Here is a 22,441-nt window from a genome sequence, read left to right as displayed (position 1 = left end):
AAGAAGGCGCAGCAGCGCCTCTTCAACCTCAGGAGGCTGAAGAAATTCGGCTTGTCACCAAAAACACTCACAAACTTCTACAGATGCACAATCGAGAGCATCCTGGCGGGCTGTATCACCGCCTGGTACGGCAACTGCTCCGCCCACAACCATAAGGCTCTCCAGAGGGTAGTGAGGTCTGCACAACGTATCACCGGGGGCAAACTACCTGCCCTCCAGGACACCTACACCACCCGATGTTACAGGAAGGCCATAAAGATCATCAAGGACAACACCCGCCCGAGCCACTGCCTGTTCACCCCACTATCATCCAGAAGGCGAGGTCAGTACAGGTGCATCAAAGCTGGGACCGAGAGACTGAAAACAGCTTCTATCTCAAGGCCATCAGACTGTTAAACAGCAACCACTAACATTGAGTGGCTGCTGCCAACACACTGACTCAACTCCAGCCACTTCAATAATAATGGGAAAGGATGAATTGATGGGAAAGGATGTAAATGTAAATATATCACTAGCCACTTTAAACAATGCTACCTAATATAATGTTTACATACCCTACATTATTCATGTCATATGTATACATATATACTGTACTCTATATCATCTACTGCATCCTTATGTAATACATGTATCACTAGCCACTTTAACTATGCCACTTTGTTTACATACTCATCTCATATGTATATACTGTACTATACTATACTGTACTATCTTGCCTATGCTGCTCTGCACCATCACTCATTCATATCTTTATGTACATATTCTTTATCCCCTTACACTGTGTATAAGATATTAGTTTTGGAATTGTTAGTTAGATTACTTGTTGTTTATTAAGGCATTGTCGGAACTGGAAGCACAAGCATTTCGCTACACTCGCATTAACATCTGCTAACCATGTGTATGTGACAAATAAATTTGATTTGAAGTTTGCTGATGACACAATAGTGGTAGGCCTGATCACCGACATCGACGAGAAAGCCTATAGGGAGGAGGTCAGAGACCTGGCCGTGTGGTGCCAGGACAACAACCTCTCCCTCAACATGATCAATACAAAGGAGATTATTGTGGACTACAGGAAATGGAGGACCGAGCACGCCTCCATTCTCATCGACGGGGCTGTAGGTTGAGAGTTTCCAGTTCCTTGGTGTCCACATCACCAACAAACTAACATGGTCCAAGCACACCAAGATAGTCGTTAGTGGGCACGACAAAACCTAATCCCCTCAGGAGACTGAAAAGATTTGGCAATGGGTCCTCAGATCCTCAAAAGGTTCTTCAGCTGCACCGTCGAGAGCATCCTGACTGGTTGCATCACTGCCTGGTATGGCAACTGCTCGGCCCCCGACAGCAAGACACTACAGAGGGTAGTGTGCACCACCCAGTACATCACTGGGGCCAAGCTTCCTGCCATCCAGGAGCTCTATACCAGGCAGTGTCAGAGGAAGACCCTATAAATGGTCAAAGACTCCAGCCACCCTAGTCATAGGCTGTTCTCTGCTACCGCACGGCAAGCAGTACTGGGGCGCCCAAGCCATAAGAGTCCTGAACATCTAATCAAATGGCTACCCAGACTATTTGCATTGCCCCGCCCCCCTTACACTGCTGCTACTCTCTGTTTATTATCTATGCATAGTCACTTTAATAACTCTACCGACATATGTACATATTACCACTTACTTCGACTAACCGGTGCCCCCGCACATTGACTCTGTACCGGTACCCCCTGTATATAGCCTCGCTATTGTTATTTTTCTGCTCTTTAATTATTTGTTACTTTTATTTTATTTATTTTTAGGTGTTTTTCTTAACTGCATTGTTGGTTAAGGGCTTGTAAATAAGCATTTCACTGTAAGGTGAACAACACCTGTTGTATTCAGTGCATGTGACAAATTTGATTTTGATTTGAGTGTAGTAAATAGTGATGCACCAATATGACATTTTTGGCCGATACTGATATCCAATATTTTTCTTGACAAAAAAAACGATACCGATAACCAGTATAAAAGTTTTTAGTGGCCTTTTAAGCATTTGAGTACAGTTAAATACTTAACTCACACACTGCACTGCAAGGCACTGCATCTCAGTGCAAGAGGCGTCACTACAGTCCCTGGTTCGAATCCAGGCTATGCGTCTGGGAGTCCCATAGTCCAGTGCACAATTGCCCCAGCGTCGTCCAGGTATTGCCGGGGTTGGCCGTCATTGTAAATGTAAATAAGCATTTGTTCTTAACTGACTTGCCTACATAAATTAAGGTAACACACACACCACACTAATCAAACAGTTATTTTTTTTACCTTTACATATGTTCCCATTACCAGTAAAACATAATCAAAACCTATTACTTTCACTTACTTTTTCACACTACTTGCTGTGCTGTTTCTATGTTTATTTGTTCAGTCGTTTCATTCTCAACCAGGATTTCATCATACATGTCAAGTAGTGAAGTTTCACCTCCGTCTGTCCGTGGCCTCTCTTCCTCGGGGCGCACTGTCACTGTCTCCGTTTCCACCTTGTCCAGCTGTGTATGTAACATGTCACGTAAACCCTGTTTCTTGTCTGCATCGAGAGTAGCGGTTCCTTGCACCTAGCATCGAGCACGGTGTCGACACAGTAAAGTAATGCCACCGACTCATTTGTGTCGGCTGTTTTGTTGAGCAGGCGTTTCAATTCCATGACAGAGGGTATCACGTCTGCTGCAAGCACAGTTGATGAGCTTTTTTCTTGAGTCAGTTGTTTGAATTGAGCTTGCTAGTGTGTTCATGTTTCCAGGTTTGAAACATGTTTTCAAATGCCATTGAAATGGCAGCAGCGGTATGACAACCAGCACATTCATGAGCATGCAAAACAACTTTCCTCAGTACGAAATCCTCGAAGACCCACTATGCTGTCAGACTCCGCATGATATCGCTGGTCCAAATGTCAGCCGTGAAGCTAATAGCAGTGACGATATTACTGTGTAACTCCGGTAGGGCAACATCTGAAAAATAGCGCACTTGGTAGTGTGTACCGGTGCTCGACTAGTCGGCAAAAGCCAACATCACTCACGACAGAGAACAGTTGATTGTCATGGGCAATGAATTCCATTATCTTGGCTTTAATGAATTTCGCCTTCGAGTTGTCTCTGAAATGACTGCTCGAGCCACACAGCAGACGTTGTGGGCAAGGTTAGGAATGCTGTGTTGCAGGTGTAGCGCTACATTTTACGTGGCATCATTACGTCATGTACCTAATTTATATAGGTATTCACGTCAGCTTTGACATCGGTTTGGAAACATCGGGGCGTTAAACTAGACATTCCGATATGTTCACCGATATATTGTGCATCCCTTGTCAAGATTGAGGGTGAGATGAACGTAGCAAAGTACATAGGGGTCCTTGATGAAAACCTGACGACATGTGTAATGGGGAACAAAAATAAAAATGTGAAACAATTCACACTGAGACAATGCATGTGCAAGCATTTTGTGGGAGACGGTTGAGCCGTTCTGGAGAGAGGCTCACCTATATCTTCACCACACACCCCTCCCCTTCTTCTTGTCTCAACACTTTAAACTATACTCAAGACACATTATCTTCACACGTAATTGAGATGCTTTCGTTGACAGCCGCAACACAATAATCAACTAGGCCCATTGCCACCCGCGCTGCCCAAATTGCTGGCTTCTTGTCTTTCAAGAAGATAATGATCCTCGATTCCTCTGTGGTTTAAGTCATGCTTTCTGGTGAAGTGTTTTGAGCGATTCCATTTAGTTCTGTATCGACAGGAGAAATTAGGACAATTTATGTAAATGTATTTTCCATTTACTTCCCTATTGGACCCATTTCTCGCCTGTTCTATTGGTTTACATATCAACTTTATTTCATTGTTGTTTCTAACAGAGATTTCAATCTCTGTCACAAATGGAACCGCTATCAGGTGCGCTGTTTAGAATGGTGTTTTCCCTTCTAATTGCATTTTTAGCAAATGTTTCAAAACAATGTTTTATTGGCTGCTTCATTGCATGAGTTTCATGGTCTGCTAAGACGCATTACCATAATCAAAGTCTTATTTCTGTCATTCGGAGCCCAGTGGGGGGGACACCCGAATGGGTTATATGCACCCAATGCATATGGATCCGGTAGATTTCTCAATCAAACTGAATCGCAATAGTTTCAAACTAAAATGTAATTTTCCGGTATCGTATTGGAGCCCAGTGCCTTCAGGAAGTATTCACACCCCTTGACTTTTTCCACATTTTGTTGTGTTACAGCCTGACTTTATAATGGATCAAATTGAGACCCCCCCCCCATTATGTCTCAAAGTGGAATAATGTTTACAAATGAATAAAAAATGAGAAGCTGAATGTCTTTAGTCAATAAGTACATTAACCCCTTTGTTATGGCAAGCCAAAATAATAAGTTCAGGAGTAAAAATGTGCTTAACAAGTCACAATCAGTTGCATGGACTCACTCTGTGTGCTATAATAGTGTTTAACATTATTTTTTAATGACTACCTCATCTCTATACCCCACACATACAATTATCTGTTAAACTCAATTAACTGTTAAATTATTGCACATTGTACGTGGTCCATGCAAGTCCGTCAGTCAAGCAGGGAATTTCAAACACAGATTCAACCACAAAGACCAGAGAGAATTTCCAATGCCTAGCTAAGTGGAGGGGGGGACATCGAATATCCCTTTGAGCATGGTGAAGTTATTAATTACACTTTGGATGGTGTATCAATACAACCAGTCACTACGAATACAACCAGTCACTACGAAGATACGGGCGTCCTTCCTAACTCAGTAGCTGGAGAAGGAAACTGCTCAGAGAATTCATCATGAGGCCGATGGTGACTTTAAAACAACTACAGAGTTTAATGGCTTTGAGTAGGAGACAACTGAGGATGGATCAACAACATTGTAGTTATTCCACAATACTAACTTTATTGACAGAGTGAAAAGAAGGAAGCCTGTATAGAATACAAATATTCCAAAACATGGACCCTATATGCAACAAGCCACTAAAGTTATACTGCTAAAATTGTGGCAAAGCAATTAACTTTTTGTCCTGAATACAAAGTGTTATGATTGGGGCAAATTCAATACAGCACATTACTTTTCAAGCTTAGTAGTGGCTGCATCATGTTATGGGTATGCTTGTAGTCATTAAGGACTAGGGAGATTTTCAGGATAAAAAAATAAATGGAATGGAGCTAAGCACAGGTACAATCGTAGAGGAAAACCTGGTTCAGTCTGCTTCCCACCAGACACGGGGAGATGAATTCACCTTTCAGCAGGTCAATAGCTTAAATCATGGTCAAATCTACACTGGAGTTGCTTACCAAGATGACTGCGTTCCTGAGTGGCTGAGTTAGTTTTAACTTCAATCTGCTTGAAAATCTATGCAAGACCTGAAAATGGTTGTCTAGCAATGATCAACAACCAATTTGACAGATTTTGAAAAGAATAATGGGGAAATGTTGCACAATCCAGGTGTAGACAACTCTTACAGACTTACCCAGAAAGACTCACAGCTGTAATCGCAGCCTAAGGCAATTCTAACGTATTGAGTTTGAATACTTATCTAATCAAGATATATTTGTTTTATTTTTCATGTATTTTTTGACAGAGTATTTTGTGTAGGTTGTTGACAAACAAAAAGACGATTAAATCCATTTTAATCCGACTTTGTAACACAACAAAATGTGGAAAAAGTCAAGGGGTGTAAATTATTTCTGAAGGCACTGTATCTAGATACACATCAAATGGTGTTGAAAGGGAAAGATCCAGTGTAAACCTGGAATCGCACGATATGTTGTGTAGTCCTCACCCTACAGCTCGGGAAACCATGCAGTTTATTAGACTCCAGATGAAATAAGTTACGGTGAATTTCACAGGGTGTTGAAAGTGCTCAGTGATGAACTTGATGCTCATTTCCCAAAAATATTGAGGATCTTATTCTGGTGACTTGATGGTCGATGCTTGACTGCCATTTGGCAAGTAAATCCTTTAATAATCCCACACTCTATCTTTGAGCTTTTATTGGCTAGAGCACACCTGATAAAATCAGAATAGACACATTATTTAACGCAACAATTTTTTTGACCTAACTATCAAGTTGAAAATGCGATGGAAACGCATTGAACTTTACATTTTTATTCAGTCCATGAAAACTTAAGTGAAAAAGTACTTTTTGGGGGCACTACGTCATCACGCACTGGTTTCTTTCCCCAACAAGTCCGTTTGGTGGAAACACACAACTGTGGGAAAATATCCATATTTTTGTGAAAATCTTTTGCCATTTGGATGGAAACCTAGCTGCTGATAACAGAAAAAAAGGAAATATATTTTTTACTTTCATTACATAGTGGCGCAGCCAGTCCACATTCTTTGGGGAGAACTCTGCTCTGCTCTCATGTAGAGCCCCATAGAATCCGCGATATGGACGGAATCAAGGAATCCAGACATTAAAACAGAATTCAACAATACTCAAAAATGTATTGAACTTAGTAGGAAATCAACTAAATGTTTTGAACTTATTAGAAAATGTATTATTTGCCCAAGAGTATGATAAGACAGTAACAAAATGCATAAGTATTTTCCTTATAGCAGGTGCAGCAAAAAGTATTATGGTACTAGCTCCTAACAATGCAATAAAATGTCAAACTATTTCAAATATAAGGGGGGGAAAAAAATCTAAAATACATGAAGTCAAGAACAGCGGATTTGATTAACAATCCAAATAGTACTGTTGCATTAATCAAATGTAATCTGTACAAACAGTATGTACATTGGGAGAGTTTCCACAAGATCATCAAAGAATGATATGTCTAGCAGTATATGTTTTAGAGTAAGCTGTCAAGAATCCAGTTTATACATTATGGCAGATGGAAAGGCTTTCCCTAAAACTTAAAGCGTATTTCTAACATTTTTCCCAGACCTCAAGTGGTCTCCTGATGTGGTTTAAGCATTATTGGGAATTTAAGACCCTCCAATTTTGTTGTATTTTTCTATAAAAAAAAAGTGTGATTTTGAGAGAGCCTAAAAAACCCAGAAGAAAAGTCTGAAACGTGGAAAAACAAAACGGAGGAAATGGGATTTGGGGAAATAAAATAAACAGCAGTAGGCAAAAATGTAAATGTATTTTAAAATGCCCTTACATGCGTTTTATTAGTAGTCACCCGCTGAACCCAATGAGTTGAATCATGTCCCTCCCTGGAATTTAGACCAAGGTTTTTAATTAGAGTCCGCATAACAGCAGTTTAACAGCAGTATATGGCAGGCAACACAGCTCCCTAGCCGCCATATCCAACCACCCGCCCTCAAGTCAGATAGTAATTAGACCCACACGATTACTGCATTTCTCTTATGGGTAAAAACGCTCTTTGATCAGTGTCATCCTTCACAGACACACAACCTGTCTCACTCTACTCAGCTGTTTCTGCAACAAAAGCTGAAAATGACACCGTGGAGGATGGCATCATCACCGCTTTTCCTTTTCACATAGCCCAGAAGCCCACGGAAATTGAGAAGTGAATTGAAATGTCTTGAGACTAAATAGGTCCATTTTCTTTAACCCAATGTTCACATTTTGTGTTGATTTTGAATGTGTGAGTATTCAGTTTTGCAGGGTGAATGGCCTGAATTGTACTTAAATCAGTTATAGAACCCATTGCCCTTCTTGGTTGTGAGGTTTGGGGTTCGCTCACCAACCAAGAATTCACAAAATGGGACAAACACCAAATTGAGACTCTGCATGCAGAATTCTGCAAACATATCCTCCTTGTACAACCTAAAACACCAAATAATGCATGCAGAGAAGAATTAGGCCGATACCCGCTAATGATCAAAATCCAGAAAGGAGCTGTTAAATTCTACAACAACCTAAAAGGAAGCGATTCCCAAACCTTCCAGAAATAACAAAGCCATCACCTACAGAGAGATGAACCTGGAGAAGAGCCTCCTAAGCAAGCTGGTCCTGGGGCTCTGTACACAAACAGACCCCACAGAGCCCCAGGACAGCAACACAATTGGACCCAACCAACTCATGAGAAAACAAAAGGTAATTACTTGACACATTGGAAAGAATTTACAAAACAACAGAGCAAACTAGAATGCTATTTGGCCCTAAACAGAGAGTACACAGTGGCAGAATACCTGACCACTGTGACTGACCCAAAATGTAATCTTTCACTATGTACATACTCAGTGAGCATAGCTTTGCTATTGAGAAAGGCTGCCAAAGGCTATGTGCCACAAAATGAGGTGGAAACAGTGGTGGCCCACTGTTGTTTATTATCTATTTCATTTGCTTTGGCAATGTAAACATATGTTTCCCATTTCAATAAAGACCCTTAAATTGAATTGAAATTGAATTGAGATGCCCCGCAAAACCCCAGGTAAAAAAATGTAATGATTTTGGGGATTTTCATGACATTTGATCTATAGAATGGTCATTTAGAGGAATGATTGTTGACATATATTTGACATTTGTATCTAAAATCGTAATTGAGAAATAATTCATCAAAGTTACAAAAAAATGGTAATTTGAAGCTTTACTGCTTGTTCTAGAATATATTTAAAATAATAATGTTTTTAACATAACTATTTAAAATATAAAAATGTATAGTGAAGACATCAAGACTCAAATGGAATCATGTAGTAACCAAAAAATTGTTAAACAAATCAAAATATATTTTAGATTCTTCAAAGTAGCCACCCTTTGCCTTGATGACAGCTTTGCACACTCTTGGCATTCTCTCAACCAGCTTCACCTGGAATGCTTTTCCAACAGTCTTGAAGGACTTCCTGAGCACTTGTTGGCTGCTTTGCATTGCAAACCGTCTCATTTGGGTTGAGGCTAGGTGATTGTGGAGGCCAGGTCACCTGATGTAGCACTCATCACTCTCCTTCTTGGTCAAATAGCCCTTACACAGGCTGGCGGTGCATTGGGTCATTGTCCTGTTGAAAAACAAATGACAGTCCCACTAAGCACAAACCAGATGGCATGGCATATCACTGCAGAATGCTGTGGTAGCCATGCTGGCTAAGTGGGCCTTGAATTCTAAATAAATCAGACAGTGTTCCCAGTAAAGCACCATCACACCTCCTTCTCCATGCTTCACGGTGGGAACCACACATGTGGAGATAATCCGTTCACCTACTCTGGATCTCACAAAGACACAGCGATTGGAACTCATCAGAACAAAGGACAGATTTCCACCGGTGTAATGTTCATTGCTTGTGTTTCTTTGTTTATTTACAGCAATTTTATCTTGAAGGCCTGATTCACACAGTCTCCTATGAACAGTTGATGTTGAAATGTGTCTGTTACTTGAACTCAGTGAAGTATTTATTTGGGCTGCAATTTCTGAGGCTGGTGACTCTGATGAACTTAGCCTCTGCAGCAGAGGTAACTGTCTACTTTTCCTTTGACGGTCCTCATGAGAGCCAGTTTCATCATTGCGCTTGATGGATTTTGTGACTGCACTTGAAGACATTTTTAAAGTTCTTATTTTCCCGCATTGACTGACCTTTTGTGTCTTAATGTAATTTTGTGTTGTTTCTCTTTGCTTATTTGAGCTGTTCTTGCCATAATATGGACTTGGTCTTTTACCAAATAGGGGTATCTTCTGTATACCAACCATACCTTGTCACAACACAATTGATTGGCTCAAACGCATTAAGAAGGAAAGAAATTCCACAAATTAACTTTTAACAAGCACACCTGTTAATTGAAATGCATTCCAGGTGACTACCTCATGAAGCTGGTTGAGAGAATGCCAAGAGTGTGCAAAGCTGTCATCAAGGCAAAGGGTGACTACTTACACTCTCAAATCTCAAATATATTTTGTTTTGTTTAATACTTTTTTCGTTACTACATGATTCCATGTGTGTTATTTCAAAGTTTTGATGTCTTCACTAGTATTCTATAATGTAGAAAATAGTAAAAATAAAGATAAACCCTTGAATGAGTAGGTGTGTCCAAACTTTTGACTGATACTGTATATATTTTTTATTTGGCTAATGTTTAAATATATTGTTGAACATTTTATATCTGTTTTATAAAATGTTTTTTTTTTTGCCTGATTCAGTTTTTTTCTTCAAATAATTTTTTCTCTTATGTTTTTCCAGGTTTCTGCTTTTCCCAGTTTTTATTTTTTAGGTTTTTCACTCTCAAAATCCCAATTTCTCTAAATAGATTTTTTTTTTGAATGTTGTAAGTCCACAGAGCTTCAACCACATCAGGAAACCACTTGAGGTCTTGGAATTGTTTTTGGTGTAGGTACCCTTTAATTCAAGTGTGCACCAGCAATTGACCATTGGCTATTAATGTTTCTGTAGCGCTCATGTGATTGCAGTTTTCAAAACAAATGGCCACTGGATTGATGTGAATAATATCATGATATCATTCTGCCAGGCAGTCATAGGCAGTTTTTTTGGGGGGGTATCCCTTTTCCCAGAAGGCAGTTGTCATTACATTAGCTTCATCGCTAACGGCTACACAAAGTTCTAGCGTTCATGTGCTGTTGCCTCGACAGAGAAGTTAAAGTAAAATACTAATCACTGATTTTGTTCATGTCTCATGATAATCTTTGGCAAATGAATGAATATTCTAAAGTTCAATACTTAAAAAAAAATATTGTTGACCTCTGTTTTAATGTCTGGATTCCAGGATTCCGTTTGCGTTCTCCGCAGTGCGGATTTTATAGGACCACCATTTACTATATGGGCATATCAAAGTTCCAGAGTGTGATCTCTGCTACTTTTAGATTCATGATCCAATTTGTAAGAATTACCAACAGAGTGAATGTGAAAATGGATTCAAAATGATCGACCTCTGCTGTTGAGTTTCAGGATGTGCAGTGATGCAAGTAAAGTAGGGCTGTGATTGGTTACGTTGCCTAATATATACCAATTTCTCTGGGAAAAAATTGCCATTTTAAAACAAGCTGAGATCCCACTATGGATCTTTGATATGCCCCTAGAGTATATTATGTTCAACAATATATTGAAAAAGTAGCCAAATTAAAAATGGTATATTTGAAATATTAGTGTGTATTTTTGCCAATATTCATTAATGAATGTATTTTTTTTATTTTATTGAAATCAACAGAGCAAGCAGTAAAGCTTCATATAACAGCTTCATATAACATCCATTTTTGTTTTGTAGCACCTACAGATTAAACATAATGTAGTAGGCCTGGGTATGGCCTCAATGTAATAAATATGCTAACTTTTATTGATGATTTCTTATACTTTGATACAAATGTCAAATATATGTCAACAATCCTTCCTCCAAAATACTATTCTATGGATTAAATTATGTAAAAATCTCCCAAATCATGGTATTTTTTCGTCCTGGTTTCGTGAGTAATCACTCTTGAAGTGTGTGTTATTGACATACTGTAAAGCACCGAGCCATTGCCATTGTGTGAACTGCTCCCATGTCTGTTCCTCTTAGTACTCCATTGTTGGGAAGGGGAAGGATCCAAAAATAGCCTCCTGTACGGTTCTTGATCCTCTGCCAAAACCTTGTGTTGCACTTTTCTTCCTGTTACACACATTGTCACCTCCCTTCTCTTTCTCTGCTCTGTTTCCCTCTGTTCTCTTCCTGTAAGTGTTGCTAGCTCCTTGACTCCGAGGAATCAAAATGGTGGTTCAGTTCACTGGGGAGCTGGGAAGAGAAACTGACAGTTTTTTTTTCTTTTTCGAAAATTAGACTGTAAATGAGCCCGGTTTTGAACATTATTTGGGTAAATCATTTCCTACTGCTCAGTGAAGTGAAGATTTGTATTGGTTAAACTACATTACAGTCACATAGCCTAGTCGTGCAGCCCAGTTGTGATGGGAGTCAGCGGAATCTTGTGGGATCATGTGAACTGCTTCAGGGGATGCATATGACAAGGATGTAGAGCAGAGCTGCGTTGAGATGGAGGCGAACAACAGTCAGTGTGTGTGCTGTAGGCCTAATAATAGGCGTGATTTTAGTTTCTTGTTTGCATATTGCCATGGAGATGATGGAGGCTACCTATTGGAGGTGTATTCTCCATGAAATACACTAGAGTGATAGTGGGGATGTTTCTGACTGCTCAGCTCCCTCATATCCATCCACACATCTAAAGGACATTGTATTGTATGACATTTGATTTTGGCATCACTGTGGCTTTACCTTGCATTCTCTTACTTTGCTGATGATACGCTTTGGATTCTCTGTTTACTGAAATTAATAAGACACAACCTCCAATGCAAAATATGGATGGGATTATTTTACATCTCTCTCCTCGATTCTCATTCTATTCTATTCCCATTCTCACTCTATTCTATTCTCACTATTCAATTCCAATTCTCACTCTATTCTATTCCCATTCTCACTCTATTCTATTCCCATTCTCACTCTATTCTATTCTCATTCCATTCTATTCTCACTCTGCTCTCTCAAAAAACTCTTTCCCCTTTTCTCTGTCAACAGAACTAGCTGTGTGTTTCCTCCCTCTGGTGGTTAGTTGTAACTGCACACGCTCAACCTAGCCTCCCTGTAGGAGTCCTTGATACGTTCCCAGATAATGCCCCTATCGTTTTTTCTTGAGACGACTACGAGTTAAATAAAAAAAAGCACGGCCTCATTTCATCATGACCTTTTTTATTTTTGTTTTTCCTTTTCTAGGTGATTTTACTCATTTCCCCCTCCATTCATGAGCCTGGCTTGGTTTAGCTGTCATGGATGACAAGGCCTCGGTGGGGAAAATTAGCGTGTCGTCCGACTCCGTGTCCACCCTGAACAGTGAGGACTTTGTGCTGGTGTCGCGGCTGGGGGACGACACCCCAGGCTCCTCCACTAATAACGGTAGCGATGACGAAAAGACCGGACTGAAGGTAAGACGAAATAAAGAGTGCCTGGCAGAGTAAACAGAACACTGACATCTGGCGAGGTCCCCAATTCACTCTCTCCCTTCCCCTTCACCCTAAGCCCCTAACCATATGATGTTTGCACGGCAGAGCTAAAGTGCTTGGGTAGGTTTAAGGTTGTAAGCAATGTTGTGATGGAGGTTCCTTCCACCATATTGCTTGGGCTAGTCCTGCCCCTTGCAGATCAGCAAAGTGCAAACAAAGAGAGGGTTCAAGCCAAGGGGAAGGAATAGGGAGTGAATCGGGACAGGTGTGTGACACTCGATCGGCTTGATTTTTTCCGTAGTCAACTCACCTGAGTACCACGGCCTCAGTCGATGGGTCATTGGAAGGTAACCGCATCAGTGGAGAATCATCATACTAGCAGCAGACACGTCTGCCTTCTCTCACCACTGATGTTAAGTGACCAGGGAATCAATCTCATGTCATCCCCCTTCCAAGGCAATCACTCGCATACTGCAACTAATCATCTGATTAAGAAACTCATTCCATGCTCTTCTCTTTTTTCAATAACAGAAAAAACATATCCATTACCGACTGCTAGGCTACCTCTGTTATTTGAGGAATTGCCCTCCCATTTGTCTGTTGTGGGTATACTGTGTACCCATGAGCAACTGTCTTAAGGGACAACTGGCTTACATATTCACCAGCCTATATTCACAGTGCCAATAGAGCGCTGTCTCTCCATTTAAGAGGAGAGGAAGCCAGCAATGTACTACTGTAAATAATCACGAATATGCAGTAGGCTGTCAGGAGGATTGAGCTGTGTCTCCCGTATGGGGTCAGGTTACACGGGCAAGACAGTCAGGCTCTCACTCTCCTCTATCTGTGCCATTCACTAGTGATGGGGGGGGGGTCGATTCGGTTACATATCAGGGTATTACTTTTGACGATGTATTGTTTTGACAATATCGCAGTATTATTTTTGCACTCGTTGGCTGTACCTGCACCAAAACGTCAGTATTTTTTAAACTTCATAGCTTGTTGTCTCCATCTTCTTTTTAATAGCTAGGGAGACAATTTGTTTTCAGCACTTTTTATTTTATTTCCATGACTGATCAGGACTTGTTTTCTCATGGCTCTCTCTTGTACCTCTGCTGTACATATTGGTGAGCAACATGTTTGGAACATCGAATCGCAATACAATCATATTATCGAATCGCAATACATATAGAATTGTGGGAATCGCAAAACATATCGTATCGACACCTAAAGTATTGTGATAATATCGTATATTGAGGTCCCTGGCACATTCCCATCCGTACCATTCACCCTGTGGTGCTCAGCTGGCTGGCTGGGTGGGGGAATTATTGTCCATTTAAGTATTTCACCCCCCTCCCCTCTCTCTTTTCCCCTGTTTTTTTTCTCTCCCCCTCTTTTGATCTCTCTCTCTCCATGCTAACAAACACTCTCACTGTACAGGTTATTAGACTGTCCATTGTATGTTCCTTCACTCTCAAGTCATTCTGTCACCCTCCTGTGTATTTGTTCCCGGTAATGTGAAAATGAAACATTGACAAAAGAAACCAAGATATATAAATAACATGTTAGTTTACCCATCCTTGTTGTACTTTATTTGGTTCATCTGGACACCCCCACACTGTACTTCCTCCTGATGAGGTAGTGCTCAAAAGACACCAGCAGGTGGTGATAGTGGACTGCTGAAATGACTTTACCCAACAAGTTAAGCCACTCAATTGCCTTCAGTTGAGGTACAAGACGATATTTAGACAAGCCTCACGGAAAGAAACTGTACACCTCACCCCCATATACATTAACAACCGTAATTAGAATTGATTAGAAAAACAAAATAAATCTCCTGGCTATTCTTACACGTACTTCTCCCCCAAGCCCACACAAGGTAGTTGACGAGGGGAGTAGCGCAGGCTGTCTAAATGTGTTGTTTATTACGCAGGTGATTTCTGAGGAAGGGGTCAGCTTTAAGGTCAGTTTCTCTCTCACTCTCTCTCTCTCTCTCTCGTCCTCTCCCCCTCTGTGCTGTGATTCTGTGGTGACACTGTATCTGTTCTGTGGTGCTCTTATTAAGTGTTTTCGGGTTGGCTGTTGAATGATTGATGCCCACCTAGCTTGTCTTGTGATGAGGTAGCTAGGTCAGTTGTTTTGGTGCAAGTTCTTGTCCTAGTTCTGTTTTTTGAGGCTTTACGGCCAGACTCCCAGTCTGCCACCCGCCCACCCCTCCTCAGCTCAATACACCCCTTGTTTGCCACTGTATGTTGTGGTGTAGTGTTAGGCTACTGCTGGAGGCTGAGGAACAGTGCTTTGCAGTCTTCACTAGTTTGCTTTGCAGTATATTGCCTCCCCTTGTATGGTCCGCCTTTGCTTAGCATCTGTCAGCTCAATGAACTTGGCGAATATGCTTTCTCTTAGAAAGATAGGCTACAATTTGTAAGCAAACAGACCAGTGTTCGGTTTCTAGAAACTTGTAAACCCTCCTGTGGTGATCTAATTCATTCACAATCGTAAATTCACATACTAATCTAATCACTTCGTACTTCAAGTGCTACCTCTGTTGAAGACGTCGCTTTCCCTCTCAATTCCCTTGTCAATCACTTGGAGAGAATCTCAAGATCAGTATAACATTTTCAACCTAGCCATTCCTGAAGTTGGCGAGGAAAAAGTTACTGAGATTGATTGATGAACTGTTTCTTAAGTAGCCTGAATAATAAACCTTGTATTTTGACCGTATGCTCGTCTGTGTGTGTGTGGGCGTTGGGATTCCTTGTGTGTCTGTGTGTGAATGCCTTTGTGTCCGACTGTGTGTGTTGATGTGCTTGTCCGACCGTCGGTGTGTGTGTGTGTATGTGCATATCCATCCGTCCGTGTGTGTGTGCGCCCTATCCGTCCGTCCGTTTGTGTGTGTGTGTGTGTGACAACAGATTGTGGGGAACGGCAGTGAGCAGCAGTTGCAGAAGGAGCTGGAGGATGTTCTGATGGACCCCTCTGTAGCTGAGCAGGCGCTGGGTGGTGGCGTCCCCAGTGGTGGCGGCGTGGACCAGGCAGGTGGGGTAGACCATGTTTTGTCCTCCGCCATGGCAGCACCACCCGAGCCCCAACAGTGCCCTGACCTCCTCGGCACCCCGACCAAAATTGAGATGGTGCTACCCGTCCAATCTGCAGCGCAGGAGAGTGAGCTGAATGAACGATCTTACCGCGGTGAGTCAAAGCAAGAATACCAAATCAACTTCTGGGACCCTACACCTTAGGAACTTCTCTAGATCGGAAAGGGTTGGGCAGATGTAAGAACTATGGTTATAGCTTAATCTTGTCTTCTGATTGGCTGAGCAGAAATGTCACTTCCGTATATCCAATGTCCTATGGGGTAGGGGCTACGCTTTGATCTGCTGTCTCTTCCCCTCACTAGACCCTCTCTGTATGACCTTTGACATCCACAGGGGATGAGTCGTCATCGGAGTGCAGCCCCAGTACGCCCATTCCAGACGAGGACAGTGTGGTCTTTAATAAGCTGACCTACCTGGGCTGCGCCTCGGTCAACGCTCCCCGCAGTGAGGTGGAAGCACTCCGTATGATGACCATACTCAGAGGGCAGTGCCAGCTACCCCTGGACGTCACCCTGTCTGTGCCTGGAGTCTCAGAGGGCACCGTCAGGTCAGGACTGCTTAACAAACAAACTGTTAAACCAACCAAAGAGATTTGTGTGTGTGTTTGTGGTTCATAAAGCTCCCAAGTAGTTATTCTGATTCCCATGTAAAATAGCATTTTGAGTGACTAAAATGTCACCCATAATATATATATATTTTTGGGGGGGGTAGAAATGTTAAATGAAAAAGTAATTTTTCTCTCGCAACCAGGAAGTTTGAGAATACAGGCTGAGTGGGCGGGGAGCTTACAATTCATGAGCTCACCTTGACTGGCATCTTTGAAATGCCCATGTCAAGTCACCTGTATGTAGTAAGCAGTGCTGCAGTAAAATCAGATCAAGCTCATTTGGTGATACACAAAGCAACTCCAACAACATTGAAGTTGCATCAGTGATGCACAAAAAATCTCCCGTTTGCCATGTCTGTTGTGATGCAGTTCACAGCAGCACCGACGGATTTGTTGACATGATATCTGCGACATGATTTTCCCCCCCCCCCTTTTGTTCCATGCCGGCCCGAAAGACCTGGCTAGCCGGTAACTAGCTAACACCAGACACCGATGAAAGGGGAGACATAGAAGTACCTTTTCCATAGAGACATAGTGTAAACTCCCTGACACCCTACAGTGAAATGTTGGCGCTAGTAGGTCAGCTATCTAGCTATGTAAACCATTCCCCTCTGCAAACACACCTTCTCCGATGTTGGTTACCAGGCGGCACTTATTTCAATTAGGTAAGAGAATATCATGTTACCATTGGTGTATTAAAATGAGATGGGGATGTCACCCTATCCCCTTAATAATCCCGCCTCCTGAATCCACGTGTTTGGCACGGGGTAGGGGACCAGTAACTTTATGATCAAACTTGTCAGAGTTTTAAACGACCCTTCCCCACCCCTCCTTTTGTTCCATGCCAGCCAAAAGACCTGGCAAAGGGGGTAACTAGCTAACACCAAGCTCGCCGCCCACTCAACAGTCATTTTCTTCATACTTTGGTCATCAGACTTTGATCTGATTTCATCCAAATATCATCCAATTTCATGAAAAACATGATTTTAAACAAACACAGACTGAAGAGTGGGAGTGCTTTTGTGAGACGCGCTGTTTGAATACCTCCATTATGTCTCTATCTTGTTATTGTTTTATTTAACCATAATATGACCTGACTCTTTTTCTGCAGGTTGCTGGACCCCCAGACAAGCACAGAGATAGCCAGCTACCCCATCTACAAGATCCTGTTCTGTGTGCGGGGTCACGACAGCACGCCAGAGAGTGACTGCTTCGCCTTCACGGAGAGCCATTACAACGCAGAGATCTTCCGCATCCATGTCTTCCGTTGTGAGATCCAAGAGGCGGTGAGGACGCACACACACACACACACACACACACACACACACACACACACACACACACACACACACACACACACACACACACACACACACACACACACTCCTTCAATTCCTGTGACTTTTGTTTAGCTCCGTGCTGCCTGGGTCTTCAATCACCGCACTACAGTTTCATCCACATTTGACAGCAGTGCAGATGGTGAGAGCCAGCGTTCCTTCCATTTATCACACAGTACCAGAGCCTCCCTTATACTCTGACAGCACAGCAGAACTCTTCCGTGCTGCCCACACACAATGCCCAAACATTCATGTTGAAGTGAAATATCTCTCCCTGTGTGAGCTGTTTACCCCGCTATCCTGGCCCTCTGGGCTGCACTCTCTGTACACAGACAGAGAGTGCATGATGTACCCAATGGCCATGTGTTTATATCTCATGTGTAGCCTGCAGTTAGTCAGTCAGCCTTAGCCTGCTGTTCTGCTGTACTCTTCTCTGCCTGAACGGGCCTCGGCCTATATAATAGTGTATAACAGAGTTTGCATTCCAAATGGCACCCTATTAAAAGTAGGGCACTATATGGAATAGGGTGCTATTTGGGACACAGCCAGACAGAGAGCTGGTCTTCCTTACTCTCCTTAGTCTCCCTCAGTGTGCAGTGACCTGATTTTCCCCTTTTCCTTCCTTGGAGAAAGATGTCTCTTGCTATCTTCCAGACAGCCCAGAACACAGACCACCCCATGTCTGCCTGGTGGCTGGACCTCCTCCCTCCCATGACACACACACAAAACACGCGTGCACACACGGCTCTACAGAAACACTTTTCATTGCTACCACTGGTGCTCCCAACGTTAGGAGCGCCCCATGAAATTTAGAAAGCACAATTGTTTTTATTGTTTGCGTTGCAGCCTGTATTGACTACTTTTGAGGCTCATGTTCTGTGACGAGAAATGAATATGTAACGATTTAAAGACCATTAGTTTATTGGAAAAGTTAGCGGTCATATGAATACCTATCATTGGAATTACTAAGTCATTTGTGGAGTAGGTTTCTGCATTGTGTAAAGGCACTATTTTCTCTTTAAAAACGCCAGGTTTGTGATGATGACATGCACGAGGTCCGTCATTCATTCATTGCTATGATCCTTGGTCTCCTGAAGAGGCTATCCGTTTTTTTTCTGTGCCTCCCAATTATTTGGATATACAGGTAAAGTTACCAGTTTGTTGGCCAGCTAGGCAATGAGGTAACATGACTGAACGGCGTGGTTTATGAATGTAAAATGCAGTCCCGGCGGTCCGTTATAGCAGGGGTCTCTTACCCTCCAAGCCTGGAGCCTGCTGGTTTTCTGTTCTACCTGATAATTCATTGCACCCACCTCGTGTCCCAGGTCTAAATCAGTCCCTAATTAGAAGGCGAACAATGAAACAATGCAATGAAACTGACTTCACGGTCCAGAGCTGAATTTGAGGCGCTATAGGAAGATAAATATGTGGTCAAAGGAATTGTCTGTAGAGCTCCGAAACAGGATTGTGTCGAGGCACAGTTCTGGTGAAGGGTACCAAAAACATTTCTGCAGCATTGCATGTCCTCAAGAACACAGTGGCCTCTTCCTAGATAGAGCTGGCCGCCTGGCCAAACTGAGCAATCGGGGGAGAAGGGCCTTGGTCGGGAGGTGACCTAGAACCAAATGGTCACTCTGACAGAGCTCCAGAGTTCTTCTGTGGCAATGGGAGAACTTTCTAGAAGGACAACCATCTCTGCAGCACTCCACCAAGCAGGACTTTATGGTAGAGTGGCCAGATGGAAGCCACTCCTCAGTAAAAGGCACATGACAGTCCGCTTGGAGTTTGCGAAAAGGCACCTAAAGGACTCTCAGACCATGAGAAACAATTCTCTGGTCTGATGAAACCAAGATTGAACTCTTTGGCCTGAATGCCAAGCGTCACATCTGGAGGAAACCTGGCACCATCCCTACGGTGAAGCATGGTGATGGCAGCATCATGCTGTGGGGATGTTTTTCAGCAGCAGGGACTGAAGAGACTAGTCAGGATCGAGGGAAAGATGAACAGAGCAAAGTACAAGAGAGATCCTAGAAAACCAGCTCCGGAGTAGTCAGGACCTCAGACTGGGGTGAAGGTTCACCTTCCAACAGGACAACGACCGTAAGCACACAGCCGAGACAACTCCAGGAGTGGCTCGGGACTCTCAAGTCTCAAGATGACTCAGGCTGTAATCGCTGCCAAAGATGCTTGAACAAAGTACTGACTAAAGGGTCTGAATACTTATGTAAAAACTTTCTAAAAATCTGTTTTTGCTTTGTCATTGTGGGGTATTGTGTGTAGATTGATGAGGGGAAAAAAACTATTTTATAAATTGTAGAATTAGGCTGTAACGTAACAAAATGTTAAGCTGTCTGAATACTTTCCGAATGCACTGTAAATCCAAACGGGTTCTCTAACAGATTAATAAGAATGACTCACCCTATGTTAAACAATTGCGCTTTTCCATTTTTTCAGATTACAACCACTCACTTTCGGTTATTTGAAAATGAAATTATCTCAAATATCATTAAAACTATTTCAGTTTAATCTCAAATATACTACTAATTGATAATAAAAAATAAAAAAGAACGGTATAATCTTTGTTAATGATATCATAAACAGAACTGAGGAAGTTATGCCACACATGCAGGTAACAAAAATATATAGAAATATTTGCTCTTCAAAATTACAACCAACCGATTGCATCATTACCGCAAAAATGGAGGAGGCAAGTGGAAGGGGGAGATGGTAAGGAACTTGTTTGTCGGCCCTGTATTAAAGACCATAATTGGTAAAAGATAAATATGTGATTAAAAAAAAGTATATCAGTTGCATTTAAGGACCAAAAAATGGACAGTTTGCAAAATAGCTGAGGAGATTTTTGATGTGCCGATTCCATGGCACAGGGTTTATGAACTGATACACAAAACACTGGATTGAAAACGTAGAGCTTTTTAATTTAAATTGTTATACAAAATTCTTGCAACCAATAGAATGTTAGGTATATGGGGGATTCAACCATCCCAGCTCTGCAGATTTTGCTGCGAACAGACCGAACCATTAGCTCACTTGTATGGAGCTTGGTTTTGGTCGCAGGTTCAGAAATGTACTTAAAGCTATCTTTGCAAATAGCACTGCTGGGTGACTTGAAAAACCATGGTCAGTCGATCAATAATATAGTAGTATTTTTAGTAAAGGTCTTTAGTTAAGGTTCATCTTTCATTTAGAATCTGTGAAACCACACAGTTGAAAAATATATGGCAAGTAGAAGTCAAGACTGGATGTTTTTAAAGATGGGTGGGAGAGGTTGAGTATAGCTGAAGGGTAAAAGAAAAAGAGAACGAATGTAAAATGTAGTATGTATAGGTATTATTGTCCATTATTTTACTCCAATGAGGAGGAGAGGTAGGGTTTGGGGAAAATAATGAAGGGAAAAAACATATACTGTACCAGTCTTTTCTACATTGTAGAATAATAGTGAAGACATCAAAACTATGAAGTAACTCAAATGGAATCATGTAGTAACCAAAAAATTGTTAAACAAATCTAAATATATTTTAGATTCTTCAAAGTAGCCACCCTTTGCCTTGATGACAGCTTTGCACACTCTTGGCATTCTCTCAACCAGCTTCACCTGGAATGCTTTTCCAACAGTCTTGAAGGAGTTCTGCTGCTTTTCTTTCACTCTGTGGTCTAACTCATCCCAAACCATCTCAATTGGGTTGAAGACTGGTGATTGTGGAGGCCAAGTCATCTGATGTAGCACTCCATCACTCTCCTTCTTGGTCAAATTGCCCTTACACAGCCTGGAGGTGTGTTGGGTCATTGTCCTGTTGAAAAACAAATGATAGTTCCACTAAGCACAAACCAGATGGGATGGAATATCACTGCAGAATGCTGTGGTAGTCATGCTGGCTAAGTGTGCCTTGAATTCTAAATAAATCACTGACAAAACCTTATCCTTGCTTCACAGTGGGAACCACATATGCGGAGACCATCTGTCCACCTATTCCGTGTCTCACAAAGACACGGCAGTTGGGACCAAAAATCTAAAGTTTGACAAAGGACAGATTTCCACCGGTATAATGTCCATTGCTTCCTTTCCTGTGGCGGTCCTCATGAGGGCCAGTTTCATCATAGCGCTTGATGGTTTTTGCGACGGCACTCGAACAAACTTTTAAAGTTCTTGAAATGTTTCCATGTTAACTGACCTTCATGTATTAAAGTAATGGTGGACTGTCGTTTCTCTTTGCTTATTTGAGCTGTTCTTGTCGTAATATGGACTTGGTATTTTACCAAATAGGGCTGTCTTCTGTATACCACCTCTACCTTGTCACAACTCAAACTCATTAAGGAGGAAAGAAATTCCACAAATGAACTTTTAACAAGGCACACCTGTTAATTGAAAAGCATTCCAGGTGACTACCTCATGAAGCTGGTTGAGAGAAGGCCAATGGTGTGCAAAGCTGTTATCAAGGCAAAGGGTGATTATTTTGAAGAATCTCAAATATGAATCTCAAAACCTTTTTTGGTTACATGATTCC

The 22,441-nt window shown here is 41.9% G+C and overlaps 1 protein-coding gene across 3 annotated transcripts in view; it reads left to right on the top strand.

Annotated features, from left to right (window-relative positions):
- LOC135517624 (rab GTPase-activating protein 1) overlaps positions 1 to 22,441 on the top strand; it is a 127,098-nt gene that overhangs the window by 15,977 nt on the left and 88,680 nt on the right. For 2 of the 3 annotated variants that reach the window (XM_064942102.1, XM_064942104.1), the window contains exons 2-6: positions 12,653 to 12,861; positions 14,810 to 14,839; positions 15,792 to 16,068; positions 16,308 to 16,521; positions 17,693 to 17,867. In XM_064942102.1, coding sequence (XP_064798174.1) covers positions 12,706 to 12,861; positions 14,810 to 14,839; positions 15,792 to 16,068; positions 16,308 to 16,521; positions 17,693 to 17,867 — 852 coding nt within the window. In that variant the 5' untranslated portion in view covers positions 12,653 to 12,705. The remainder of the gene's footprint in view (positions 1 to 12,652; positions 12,862 to 14,809; positions 14,840 to 15,791; positions 16,069 to 16,307; positions 16,522 to 17,692; positions 17,868 to 22,441) is intronic. The other variant, XM_064942103.1, reaches the window with a different exon arrangement.

Source organism: Oncorhynchus masou, chromosome 28, assembly GCF_036934945.1.
Source record: "Oncorhynchus masou masou isolate Uvic2021 chromosome 28, UVic_Omas_1.1, whole genome shotgun sequence".
NCBI lineage: Eukaryota > Metazoa > Chordata > Actinopteri > Salmoniformes > Salmonidae > Oncorhynchus > Oncorhynchus masou.
Note: the sequence above shows the minus strand (reverse complement) of the source record. Positions and strands in the feature narration are given on the sequence as shown.